Source organism: Denticeps clupeoides, chromosome 5 (assembly GCF_900700375.1).
Source record: "Denticeps clupeoides chromosome 5, fDenClu1.1, whole genome shotgun sequence".
In the NCBI taxonomy this organism is placed as follows: Eukaryota; Metazoa; Chordata; class Actinopteri; order Clupeiformes; family Denticipitidae; genus Denticeps; species Denticeps clupeoides.
The window spans coordinates 9,991,458-10,006,240 of NC_041711.1; the positions used below are offsets into that span (position 1 = coordinate 9,991,458).

Consider the following 14,783-nt stretch of genomic DNA (forward strand, 5'->3'; position numbering starts at 1 on the left):
TCTGCATTCTTGATATTTACTTACATACATTTTTGTTTTGGTCAGCTAAAGCTTTTCAGCCATTGTTATTTGTACAGAAAAGTGTCTTGATTGTTATACAGCATAAAAATATGAGTTTCCATGATATGACATTGATTAATATCACCTCAGGAAAGCTGGTAAAACATTTCCATTTGCTGAAAGACCCTGGGGGTTGTCCTCTCCAGAGTGGGAAAATTTGAATGCAAATTGAAAACATAACAAATCCAGATGAATTCAGAAGGTAACAGGATGATATAAAACAGATAATCATGGGAGGATGACTAATATATCAACATATTAATACATTTTGCTAAGGTGCCTCATTCACGATCTCCAAAGAAACGTAGGTACATAGTACCAGGAAATATAAAAAGCAGACTATGACAGCAATTGCAAATTCTTGCAGCATTCTTACAAATGAAAGTTCTCACACAACATGCTAAGAAGAGCGTTACGCTACTTGTTCCATTTGCCAATTTACAGGACATAATCAAAGACCTTGATGATCCATGTTGTCACTTTTACACTGGAGTAATGTGTTGGCAGTGTTAAGAGCTGTGGGTTGGTCATGTGACTCGTCTGTCAGAGCTTTTCCTGGAAGGGCATCATAGACTGCCCATAGAACACGTCTGTCTTTGAGGGAACGTTCCACTCGGCTCTGCGCATGCCTTTTTCCACTTTATTCCAAAAAAAAAAAGCATTTCCTTTAGACCATAATTGCTTTTCATTTTGCTGCTTTTCTCATTTGATGCCGTTCTTGTGTCCATGAAAAAGATGGCACTTCAGTGTTCTTCTCCTCCTCATTCCTCTTTATCTCTTCTTCAAGGGGGTAATCAAGGGGGGAGGGGTCTTAATTTCTCGTTCCCCAGAAGTAGAAGAAAAAAGAAAAACAGTTCAGAGTGGCGCACTCCTCCTGAGTGCCATTACCATGACGACAGCGTCAGTACACAAGTCAAAACCAGGACTAATGAGGCCCCAAGCCTCCCACCTCCTGATCGGGACTCGTCGTAAACGTCAAAGACCTTCATTTTTGGGTGAGATGGCCTCTCGTTTCTTGTTTCTTTTGTCCCTGCAAGGAAACAAAAAGACAAAGGCTGTGGTCAGGATATAAATCATAGAGGCTGCGTTCCAGAAACTTCCACCCTCACAGGTCCTATCTTAACAATCTGGTAATTGTGGTTAATAAGAGTTAAAACAGGAATTAGGGAAAATGCGATTACAGAAGTAAAAGTGAAGTCAAAGTGATTGTTTATGTCATTGTGATACAGAGCACAGCACACACAACTAAATGTGCCCTGCGCACTTAACCTATCACCCTTTAGTGAGCAGTATGTGGGGACGGTACCTTGCTCAACAGTAGAGCAGTGGCACCTTGGCGGTTTGAGATTGGCCTCCTTAACCGCCAGGCTGCCACAGAGTGTTCCCAATCTAACTTCAATAAGAAAAGCAAAATGCAGAAACCTTTGATTATTAAAGGCTCATTAGTAGATGCACCAGTGTCATCCTACAGTCAGCAAAGCAGCTCCTGGTTTACCTATTTGCTCATGTAATGATCATTTAATTCTTTATGTCTTCTAATGCACACCAAAATTATGGTCAGAAGCCGCACTGAGTAAAACTCCAATGAAAAGGCTGCAATTGTCTCTAAAACAGTCTTTCATAAAGTGAGATGTTACATAAAATGTAGGTTGCTAGGTAACAGACATTAAAGTTGATAACCAATGCTGGATTTTTTGAAATTCGGAAACCCTGAATATTCCTGTGGGATCAATGAAAGTGAAGTGATTGTCATTGTAAAACACTGCAGCACAGCACACGGTGACACAACGAAAGGTGTCTTCTGCTTTTAACCATCACCCTTGGTGAGCAGCGGGCAGCCATGACAGGCGCCCGAGGAGCAGTGTGTGGGGACGGTGCTTTCAGTGACACCTTGGCGGCTTGAGATCCGAACTGGCAACCTTCTGATAATGAGTCCATTTCCTTACCCGCTATGCCACCACTGCCCCCAGTGATGTAATTACCTACAGTTTACTTGAGTAAAACCGAACTGTGAAAAACTGTGTATATCTATACCAACTCAAGATAGGAAGACGTTTCTATAAAAAAGGCCCCAGAACTGAATCTGCGTTTCCATCCACCTTCATTTCCTCTATGTAGGTCAGCGTATACAAAGCGATTCCAGACTTTTTTGGCCCCAGTGATAGATTAGGCCCATAAAAGCTTTTCACACCAGTTCTGATTCTAAAACATTTCTGTCCCTCATGTCCTCCACATTTTAAAAAGAAACATACTACACACCACTCTTCTGCGCCTTTCTTGCTCTTCATAAAATGAAGATCCTGAAAGGAGTCAGGACTGTTTTAATGACTCACACACACACACACACACACACACGCGCAGGTTGTGTTGGGTTTGTACTAACTATCGACAGGCCTCTCCCTAAAGAGCGCCAGGCCATTGCATGGTTGAGTATCTGTATGGGGAGTGACATTAACAGGCCATCGATCTGCTGCAGAGGGCCCCTGTTTAAAGGTCTGCTCCCAGACACACATGGATATTTGGCAGCCCACTGGTCCGGTTCGGGACACTAATCGTTAAGCACAGTTTGTTTTCCGGTTCCAACAGGCTTCATGGCCACCGTGACTATGTGCTTTGGGTTGATTGCATTTTTTTTCATGCACCTCAAACTTCTAAAACCAGTTTCACACTCTAAACTTGACCTAAACCTAAACAACAATGCTTTTCCAAGATTATTCACGCAGAAGGAAAGAAATGGCCGATAAGGATGCACTGAAGAAGACCATTAGGTCCTTAACAACATGTAAGTCCACGCGGTTCGTCCCTGGGGTGGCATGTCAGAGCCTCTTAGAGGCCGAGAGGACGAGTGATGACCTGTCTTCTCCACACCGCCCCACGCCCGGCATCCATCCGAGCTCGGGCCTGCTGGAGAATACCAATGACTGGCAGGCAGGATTCAGTAAGCAATAGTTGATTGCTTCCCTACAAGCCCTGAATGCACATCGGAGGAGTGTCAGGGAAGAAATTGCTTCGAGCAGCCACTGGAAAGGGAGTAAAAGCCAATATATTCTACCCACAATACCTTAACTCTGAGGACTATCATTAGTTCTGCACCAAGCATTTTGCATGCCGAACAATGAACTTAGACAGCTGTGAATTATTAGGCCATATATCACAATATTGAGCTCAATAATAGAGTAATAAACCAACATAAAATGTGTGTGTGAACATATTTGTTTTTTCCCAATAGAAATCTATTAACATTTAAAATTACCAAACATTTTGCATTGAAAATGTAGGTGAACAAAGAGCAGACACATTAGGCAAAAGGGATAAACGAGGTTAAGACCACAAACAAGCCCAAAGATAAAAATTTGCAGCTGATGTTTAATCGATCAGAGTTAAATCCCGAAGACCCCGAGGGGAACAATGATCAATACCACAACGAAACAAGGAAGAGAGAACAATAAACAACATACAACATTTACTGGCCAGGAGGGGAAACACAAGGTGTCTGCATATGGACGAAGGCATTGTTGTATTATGACAAATGGCCTCATGCTGTCAGTGATGGTTACCACAACACTGGCTGACAGGAAATGTCACCTGACAAACATGGAGCAAATATGTATGTTGCAGTCTTATATACTTATTCACTTATTATTATTAATGCAAGGAAACCTACATTTACAACAATGCAAGAATGGAGGACTTGTATATAATATTAGTCATCATCTCTCCAATTTATCTTATCTAGTACTTTAGATCTATTCTTAGATTTAACATATCAAACAAAAATGTTAATAATAAGACCTCAAATAAGGCAACCATCTCCCACTTTCCCTTGTCTATTTTTGGCAAGGAACCATGGAATAAGTGGGATAATTGGAAGCAGTCATACTTGAGGTTCTTGTCTCCGCATTGTGCATTTTGCCCTAGGCCAAAAATAATAAAACATTTTACCCTCAATTTTTAGCATTGCATTTTAGTTATATATTTACAGAAATTGGTTAACACACTTTCTAGCCTTTAACAATACAGTATTCTCACAGTGAGATTATTAAATACCTAAAGATACGGCTATTCAATTTTAGGCTATCTGAAGATGTTTTTTTAATCTTTCACGTGAAATGTTTTTGGAATGAAACTAACCTGCTGACATTGTGTGTAATGTTTCTCGTGGTTAAATGGAGCAGGTTTACTGGAAGAGGCACCTACCCTGCTCCCTAGCAAGAGAGAATAATGTGAAGTGTGCTACCATATGCAGGCTACCATATGAATGAATGGGGCAGATAAAATGAAAATCAGACCTGTGCCGAGAACCCACTAAAAACTGCAAAAAGTCACAAAACAAGCAAAAGAGAACCATCTTCAAGATCTGTTCACACACTCCCCTGTCGTGCTTTAGGCATTACGATGCAGTGTATATGTTTGAGTTTTCCCCCGGCCTTCACGCTGAGTGTTTCCGTCCTTCACGCTGTGTTATATTTTTAATTAAAACCCTCACTTCTTCACAATGTCATCTGCATTTGCCTCCTCCACCCGACACAGTATTGTGGTAAGACACTGAAAACATAAGTATATCAGCTTGCATAGCCTCATAATAAAAAACACAGTGACATATGCAAATTAACAATTACACACACACAAAAAAAAAGAAAACTGCATTTTAGAAATCACACTTGAAATACTCGCTGTCTATTTGACAGTAAAAATGATGTGAGCAGGCATCCTAAACACAGGAGCCAGGAGTACAGCAAGCATGACTGAAGCCAGAGCAAATGAATGGTAAGCGAGCGAGAGGAGAGACACTCTTGCATGGAATCCTTCTGTCTTCTAGCCACATGTTTGTCAGTTGGTGATAAGCCACCCAGAGAAACCACCGTCCCTCTGACCGCAGAGCAAACAGGAGATGAGTGCCACCACCATGACTGTTCAGTTAACGTATTCCGTATTTACAGTTTTTGAAAGCAAGCCATGGGCATCCTTTATGAAAAGTGAAAAGGAGAGAAGTGATATAACCTGTGATGCTAAGGTGCTCCTAGAGCACCAGGTCAAGGACGTTAGCATTTTAATTGGGTCCTAATCACTCACAGCAGCTTCATAGTTTGAAGCAGGGTGATTAGGGCTCTTTAAGAGAGCCCACACTCCCTGTCAAGCTTTATTCTTGATGTCTACCTAGATGCCGTGGCTACTCCTCTCATTGATGCGGTATGACAGAAAGCTCGACCTAATGGATGACATTCGCTGCTATCTCCCTGACCTCCTGGCGATGAACGGGATGAATCTTTCCCCAATGCAGCACCATCAGAAATGTGGAGCCCACAGTCCCGTCAAGCTTTATTCTAGATCTCTACCTAGATGTTATGCTGTTGGTTTTCCTTTAGTACATGTTCTTTTCAGACCATCCAGCCATACTTGAGTTTTCTTATTGGAGTTAAATTCATGTTGTCTCCTCCCCTCATTAATGTGGTATTTACATTTACATATAAGGTATTTAGCAGACACCCTTATCTAGAGCGACTTACAACCTGGCATGACATAACTGTTTTAACATCAATCCTGATTTTCCTTAGGAATTGTTACGAACGCGCTGACTGCGTTAGTCTTTTGTGACTGTATCTGGCACATCAAGCAAGCTGTGTCTGTCAGCGTGGTGTTCAGAGAGCATGGAGGCGCTACCAGGAGACCAGTACATCAGGAGACATGGTGGAGGCTGTAGGAGAGCAACAACCCAGCAGCAGGACACTACCTCCACCTTTGTGCAAGGAGTAGCCCTGACTGTACCCTGCAACATGACCTCCAGCAGGTCACAAATGTGCAAGTGTCTGATCAAACGGTGAGAAACAGACTGTATGAGGGTGTTATGAGGGTCCAACTAAAACAGGTGGGGGTTGTGCTTACAGCCCAAAACCGTGGAGCACGTTTGGCATTTGCCAGAGAACATCAAGATTGGCAAATTCACCACTAGTGCCATGTGATCTTCACAGATGAAAGCAGGTTCACACTGAGTACATGTGACAGACGTGACACAGTCTGGAAACGCTGTGGAGAACGTTCTGCTGCCTGCAACATCCTCCAGCATGACCTCCATGTGCTCGCCAGAGGTAGCCTGACTGCCATTAGGTACAGAGATGACAACCTCAGACCCTTTGTAAGACCATATGCTGGTGTAGTTGGCCCTGGGATCCTCCTAATGCAAGATAATGTTAGACCTCATGTAGCTGGAATGTGTCAGCAGTAAGATGAAGGCATTGATGCTATAGACTGACCTGCCCATTCCCCAGACCTGAATCCAATTGAACACGTCTGGGACACCATGTCTCCATCCACCAACACCACGTTGCAACACAGACTGTCCAGGAGTTGGGGAACGCTTTAGTCCAGGTCTGGGAGGACATCCCTCAGAAGACCATCCATCACCTCATCAGGAGCATGCCCAATCATTCATACTGCATATATCTATAAAGGTTTTTCATTTAATGTGAGTCTAATAAATCTTATTAGTATTCCATGCCTAAATAAAAAACCTACACCTTCACAGAGGCCACAGCACTACGGATAAAGCCAATATTGAAGCACCATTAAGTGCAAGTGATTTGTATGCCGACAAAATCCGTGATCTTAAGGTCAGTGAAAAACCTAACTGCAGGCTCGTAAATACTGGCTGCATGCCTAATGTCACTTTTCCAGTTTTCTCTCAGGGTGGGGTGGAGTGGGCGGAATGGGTCTTATAAGACATTCCTATCCTGCAAACAGCAACAACGGAAACAAACCGTAAAGTTACTCAGAGATGGAAAAGTCTGCAGGCTGGCCAGATTAGCTGCATGAGAATTTCCCTTGCACTGAGTGTGCTTAATTCCTAAGAATGCCTGATCGCATACTAACATTGATGGGGAAAAGCCCACACAATGGATTAGCATGTTCCAACGGTGCTTTGTTCTATTTTCCCCCATAGTCACGCAGAGACATGCAGTCAAGATGATGACTGAACCGGCCCTAGTAGGTAGATGCTTGAATGATTCCCAGAACAGACTTTAGTTTAGTCATGACCTTGACCTGAGCAAGTAGGCTGAGAAAAACATGCTGAGACAACATGATTGTTTTCTATATATGAACAGTTACACATCTCCAAGATCAAGTCAAGAAAAAAAAAGTATGCTAAATTACACCATACACATATATTTTGTGCACTATCGACCACTCAAGAAAAGTGTCTATAAATGCACTATGCAAATAAAATATATTGCTATTATTATTATTGATGTTATTATTAGTGTATACAACATGCACATTTTACATGATAAGAATCAGCAGGGTGTTTTATTTAATTACCAGATCATCTCTCCTCACCGTCTTTCCTACTGTTCCTGTCATAGTTTTTGAGCATGCATTACAGCAAGCTTCCGTCTCACTTACACATTTTGCTGTAATCATGATTAATGTGTAATTAATGTGTTGCATTTTTGCAGGAATGCTAAATATGACAAAACACTACTCTTGATTGTCAGCATTCTTTGATTAATTCATTATTTCGTTATTCTGAAAATACTGCCATGGTTATTTTGTGTTCTGGCCACACCAACGCCAGCACAGCATCAAAAATTACTCACCACTGCTTACTGGGACTAAGGGGCAAATTACACTCGCACTGTTAATTGTGCAGCTTGTCTCAAATGAGAATGTTAATGACCTGCGTCTCCCCAGATTAATCTTGTTAACAAGGACAATTTAGGGGGAAAAAAGTAGGTGAGCAGGATGATATGAGAAGGCTTTACAAGATAGCAAGTAGTTATTTCTTTTCTCTTTTTTTCAGCCACTTCAGATTGTTTGGTGCCAATTTCTCTGAAAATGAGCCAGGCCCACCAGAGGCTCTCACATCCTGTTACGCCCCTGAGCCGGCCCAGGATTCAGCACCAGCCTCCCTTCTCAATTAATTTTCACAAACCTCCTAAAGGAGGCCATTCAGACTTGCTTTTGTGAAATAATACTGTTTTGTTAATGTAACTGAAAATCGGCCCATTTAGGCCAAGCGCTTTGGCTGAATTATAGTCATCAGCGCTGGCTAATCCACGTTCTTTTCATGTGGGCCATAAGTTTCCCAACTACTTGATTAAATTTATTTATTTTTCTGCTTTGCACAAGGAAATTACTGCTAAAAACAAAAGACCCAATATATGGCGGAACGCTGTGAAGGCCCAGGAGGATCCGGATCTTCATCAAAGCAGAGTTTTAAAATGTGCTCTCAGTTCATGATGAACTGATTATAAACAAAATAAAAGAGGAGTTGCTGATGATACAAATGCTTTATGAAAGCATGTCCTGCTCCTCTGGTCTCTGGTTTATAATCTTATTCAAGACTCTCTGCTGATCATTTTAATATGATATCATTTGAATGATGTTTTAAGCTTATGGTATGATTCACTCACTCATGACAACCCACATCCCTACACAAGATTCATGAGAGAAAACACACACAGTCAAAAAAATAAAAATAAAAAATTATACACACTCCTGTTAAAATGGCAGATTATTGTGACTTAAAAATGACTATAAATGATAATGAATTATTTAAAATATTTTCCCACCTTTAATGGGACCCATTTATAATTCAATAAATTTTAGCTTAAGGCAAATTCACAAGAAATAAAATACATTTACTGACATTTCACCTTTCAACATGACAATGTCCCAGAGCACACATCCAAATCAGAAGAACGGCTTCAGATGAAGTTCAGGAAAGGCCCAGGCGGAGTCCAGCAGAAAATATGTGTTGTGACATTGCAATCTGAACGGCTTGGATTGCTTTTACAAGAGCGGGCAAATATTGCCATGTCAAGTTGTGCCATGCCGATAGTCTCCTACCCATGAAGACTGAATGCTGTAATACAATCAAAAGGTGAGAAATGTCACAGACAGGGTGAGGATTGTGTGTGTATGTTCTACAGCACAACACGTCAAGTACGTTATGTTCTAGAGCCTTTATTAATTAATTAAACCCTGTAATGCAGAGGAATTACAGGGATCAAAAAACAAATACACCAAAAAAATGCCAATTCCAGACTCATTCAGACACTTCATGTTAACCCAACTGAAAAATGAAATTGTGACAAGAAATAAAGTGTGGCAGCTCTTGAAATGATTAAATTAGTGATATTTAATCATGTGTATTTTATGACATGTGCAATTTAAGAGGCGCAATTGAACTCATTCATCAGAAGAAGGCTGTTTAACGTAGCAAAAACTAATGGTTGATTTATTTACTTTGTGCTGGGAGACACATTTACATTTACATTTACATTTATCAGACGCCCTTATCCAGAGCGACTTACAAGTTACAGGCACAGTCTCCCTGGAGCAACTTAGGGTTAAGTGTCTTGCTCAGGGACACAATGGTAGTAAGTGGGATTCGAACCCGGGTCTTCTGGTTCATAGGCGAGTGTGTTACCCACTAGGCTACTACCACCCTACACGACTCAATATGCTCCTCCTGATGTAAAACCACACAGCGGTGCCATTTTTACTCACAGACCGCAATGGAGGCCGGGATCAATGCAACCTAATTAAAAGCGCTTGCATTATTTCAAAAAGGCACATCTATTTCTCAGCACGGGGTCGCCGGGCCGAGCTCGTCCCCCATGGATCTACTGGCCATGCTGAGGGAGGAGGCCTCCACCCCTCAATGCCGCTGTGCCAGAACCGGATCCTCTGTTACGGCAGACACCTCCAGCGCAGTCAATACCGAGCTCAGATCAGCACTCAGTCACTGTGAAGCTGCAGATTCATGAAGAATACAGATGAGCTCTGGAAGGGTCACATTCGCTAAGCCCGTGATAACGGCACCTTATCCTGTTTACAGCCTCGGCGGGCTGCTCCTGGGTTGAACACGATGGCCTGCCAGATTACTGCACATTAGCCATGTCATGTAGCATTATCTCACTAAATTTCAGACTTTATGCTAATCTGTGAATGATTGGAACATGGTTAAGAATATACTGTGAAAAAAAAATCTATTTATTTATTAATACTTCTAGTTCATTTTTCATACAACGCACTAGGAGCTAAATTAAAAGAACATAACATCTGCATATCCCCTTGCACCTGGAACCATGTGCACAAACTGTTCCTTCCTGAACCCTTCCTCAGCCTGCTGTTCTCCCATAATCCTGACCTAGATCAAATGAACATTTCAAAAAACAAATGTACAACATGCAAAGCACTTTTAGCAATCACCTAAACAAATTTACATGCAGCAAACAATATGAAAAGGGAAGGTATGCTAGGCTGGAAGTGCACGTTGCGTCTATCCAATCGTTTCGCAGGTTGGAGTGAGTGTGAGACTATATATGATGTTTTATGGGAATTATTTAATCAAACTGGCCCACTTTTGTGTTTCTTGTAGCAGAAGAAACATATGTAATACACTGCTTAGATTGACAACAAATCCTCTTTTCCCCGGACATGTCCTCTTTTTGAGAAGTCCCCCAGAGAACAGAATTCCCATTCCCATACTTCTGAGGATCGTCACGTGAAGTGGTCACGTGGTCCTCTCCACAATGGTTTTTGGGCACCCACCACTCTTAAAAAAAAGAATAAAAAGCCCCTTCACAGCAGGCATTTGTCTGCAGAGGTGATCCAGGTAAATCGGATTTAGGCCCCGGCGATACGGGGACTGCCAACTCTGGTTCGAGGTTCTCTGAACATGGAACATCTGGGTTCACTCACCACTCCTGCTTGCTCAGCCCAGCGAATTACGTAGACGTGATTTCACTCCCACCCTGTCTCCCCAAAGAAAGAAACACATGTTTCCACTTAAACCATGTAAATGAGTTGAGGTACTACACAGATTATGACATGTCACCTTTAATTTTACAATAAATTGACAGATTTGTGAAATGGGTGGACTCGGAAAGGTTTTTCATCTGTCTCTTAAGAGACGGTTACTGCTGCTGCTAAGGACATCTGCTGTTGTGCCAGACACTGTTGTAAAACAGCATTCTTTCTGTATTACAGTAGAATTTCAGACCATGACCTCGCCAGGAGAAAAAAAAAAATTAATCCATTCATCCAAGAATGCAAGATATCAACAAATGCGTCTGATGCTGAACCATGTTATAACTACACTTTTCATCCCTACAACTTCCAACACCTTGTTTCCACAAATGTGCCCACCAGAGATGAGTGGCACAGCTCCATTATGTTTGGAGGCTTCTTGACTCTCCAGAGGCGGTAGATGTACCGCTATACGTGGCTGAGAGCATTGACATTAATAATGACTGGGATTCTACACTCTCTGACGAAAGGTATAAATCAGTAACCTTAGAAGTCACAGCTACAGGAGCCAACATTGCTTTAAATAAAACTAAAAATAAAATAAAATGGCAAGTTTTAATGTGCCATTTCCTCTGATATCACATCAAAGGGTAACATGTTTCTCCCCCAAAAGCAATGATCTGCTTATTAGCAAAGCACCCGCGTCAGAATGTTTTCGCTCAAAGAAGACATTTGCATAAGGATTCCGGGTTCCTGGTTTACACACGTCTTTTGGTTATTAACCTCTCATTAACCTTTTCATTAACTTGGCAGACAGGGGAGTTCTGGAGGACTTGTCCTAAATTCGCCAAACAACAAACGCAGAGGGAAAAAAAAGATCTCGAATGGCTTGTTAAGCTACTTCCACTAAAATTGCCGTCCAATATTTACTTCTCCAGGGATCAAAATGGAAGCACCTCAACATCTTATCTGGCCATGCTTTCATTTTTTAAAAGTTCAGTGGAGGACAATGCATAATTGGATTGAGCAGGGGAGAGAAAAAAAGTTTTCTTTAGTGGTTATCTTAAAATTAGAGACCAGCATTAACTGATCTAGTGATCCCATTTCTAATTTAATTAGCAAAATTATCCTGTGTAATTGCTGCAACACTACAAGTGGAAAATATCCATTAGGTGTGTCTGTGTGCAGGAATTATGATTAGCGCGTGTAATGCCGGGTTATGGAATCAAAGACCAGCGTATTAGCGCATACTAATCACTTTGCTTGATATTTAATAATCATATCACGCAGTGGACTAAAACGACAATCGTTTTCCAGTGTCCAGCTATCGGAGGCACATCAACATGACACACTGTGAACAAAATGTGAACAACATCATTGGTATAGAGTTAAACTGCTAAAGCAAATGATGAGTTTGAAACGGCATGGTCATGGTTTTCATTGAGAAATATATGTGGTGGCACATTTAATTACGGTTCTATCTCCTGTTCTGTAACATCTGAAATGAGTTGCAATAAGCAATTTGATCTTTATTCATCCAGCTGAATCTTGTTGATGTGGTGAAGCATTGTAAAAGTGAAGGTGTCTGACGTATACTGTTAAATGGGAGTCCAGAACAGGACAAAATCTTTGTGAAAAATTAATTGAAATGAATGAAAGACATAAAAACAATGCCACAGCATGCAGTAATCAAGACTAAAAGCAGATATTAAATGCAATATTAGAGTATGTAAATTCATGATGTTCAGGAAGTGCATTTTCTGGTTGATCTTTTACATCACAAACCAAAACAACAAACAGTTAAGTTGTTGCCCATCTTGTCCCATGTGAAGTGAGGAGCTTCACAACTTTGTACATGTCGTAGATGACCTAAACTTTCCTTTTTTTTGGCAAATGAAACATACATTATCCCTCTTGGCTCTTTTGGTCACTACCTGGTTTAGACTTCAAACTACACTTGTGTAGTCCCCCAGACTTGGGGACCACACATGCTCACAAAGACCTTAATTTCTTGAAAAAAACGCAGCAATGGAGAAGCAAGGCAAGTTTTAATGTGCCATTAAGGTGAACTTGCAGGAATTAGCATTTTGGTAACACAATGGTTCAGTGCTTTTTTTTCACCGCAATGGTTCTACGTGAAACTTTCTAAGAAAGCATTACGCCATTCAAATGACATGGACACTATTTGACACGTCACTTCTAAGGATCGTGCTGCTGCAAACATTGTAGACCACAGTGTACCTGCTTTTTACTGGTTGCTTCCAGCAGAGTATCGACCCACAACATAAAGCACACGTCAACTGGTTGCTTGAACACAACTGTGAGTTTAATGGACTCCAATGGCCTCCGCGGCCCCCACGTCTCAATCTGGCAGAGAACCTTTGGGATGAGGTGGAACGGGAGGATTGTGGCATAAATGTCTGTCTGACAAATCTGCAGGAACAGTGTGATGCCATTAAGTCAGCATGGACCAGGATCCCTTAGGAACATTCCCAACACAAAGAATTCAGGCTTTTTGGAAGGCAAGGTTGGAGGGTGTCAGGTTGGGTACTAGCACAATGGTGTCTAATACAGAAAGTGCAGGTAAATACCTAAGGCTCGATTCCATTTGCATGCTTGGTCATATTGAGAGCAACTCACAATTTGCTCTTGTTGTAAGTCTAGAAGTGGTCTCTAAAATGTATTCATTTCATTTTTATGATGCCATAATATAACCTCTGAACAAACTGTTTACAAGGGGAAAATATATATGTAAATGCGGTTGCCTCAAAGTATTTACAATCCACTCGTTGTTTTGTTTTTTGCATACAGCAGACAGGGTTCTGTCTCGTGTTTCCTTGGGAATTAAACCACAATGTCCATGCAACTATATAGCACTAAAGCCAACATTTGGACATCACTGTGCATCAAATATTTGGGGATTTTGTGATTATGCTAATTAGGTGTGTGAGACAGCTATTCCTCACAGGCATCAGGAAATAGCTGTGAAACCTTTGAGGGTAAAGAAGACTGCACACATTCCCTGAGGATCAAGTGAATAATGCTTTAAACTTGATATTTGCAAACTGTGGAGGCGTCACTGCCTGGGATGTTGTCTGCTGTAATGAGCTTGGCAGAGCTGCCATAAATCCTACAGCAGATGTGTCATTTGAGTAGAAATTATATACAGCAGGCTCCATATCAAATGAATACTCTATAACATGTATGTTCCATGTGCATCCATCTCGATAATTCTAATCCCAGTCTCATAAATCAGGGTAGAAGTCCAACAGGGCAGTGAGTAAAAAAGGCAGCAGTCCGGGTCCTAATTAACAACACCAATTAACTAGTCCTAATTAACAAATCAAACAGAACACAGTTGAGGGTCATTACGACCATCACGCAGTGAATTGGGGATCCCCGGCCTCACGCAGGTCAAAGTGGACACGGAAAAAAGTATATTGTGGTATATTGTGTCAATATACCATCCACTTAGTTGCAATTTGGTCTTGATAACTGGACATCATGCAGTAATTTGAGATCATAACAGATAAGGGCACTCAGGGCAATGGAATGAAAGTACAAACGAGCCTGTTCCGAAAACGTAAAAAGTAAAAAGAACTCCTTTTAGTAAAAGTAAAATGTTTTTTTATTAAATAAAGAAAAAAAAAACTAAACATAAAAACATCTTGAAAACATACCTATGATACTGTGTTACTTCCCGTCTCTGGTGGTTATTCATGCTAAGCTGTCCATTTTAACATTGTGTCACACTGTCGCGGTACACTGGTTATAGTATGAAATGGTTTAGCACTTCCTCGATATATGTGACACTCTCTAAGACAACAGACAGGATTCCTGTAAGTGGAAAGGTATTGCTTTTATTAATTCCCAACCCAAGAGAAATCTTGTCCGGTCATGTCCGGTGCGGGACTCTGCATCACAGTTGTGTTCGCTGTGTCCTTCTGAGCCGCTGGGTAAGTCTTCCTCAT

At 41.3% G+C, this 14,783-nt stretch overlaps 1 protein-coding gene across 1 annotated transcript in view; it reads right to left on the reverse strand.

The window, feature by feature from the left end:
* The window catches only part of gpc5a (glypican 5a), a 126,748-nt gene continuing 111,965 nt past the window's right edge, over window positions 1-14,783 (reverse strand). Inside the window, exon 8 of the mRNA XM_028981559.1 lies at window positions 1-1,090. Within this exon, the coding sequence (XP_028837392.1) occupies window positions 945-1,090 (146 nt within the window). The 3' untranslated portion in view covers window positions 1-944. The remainder of the gene's footprint in view (window positions 1,091-14,783) is intronic.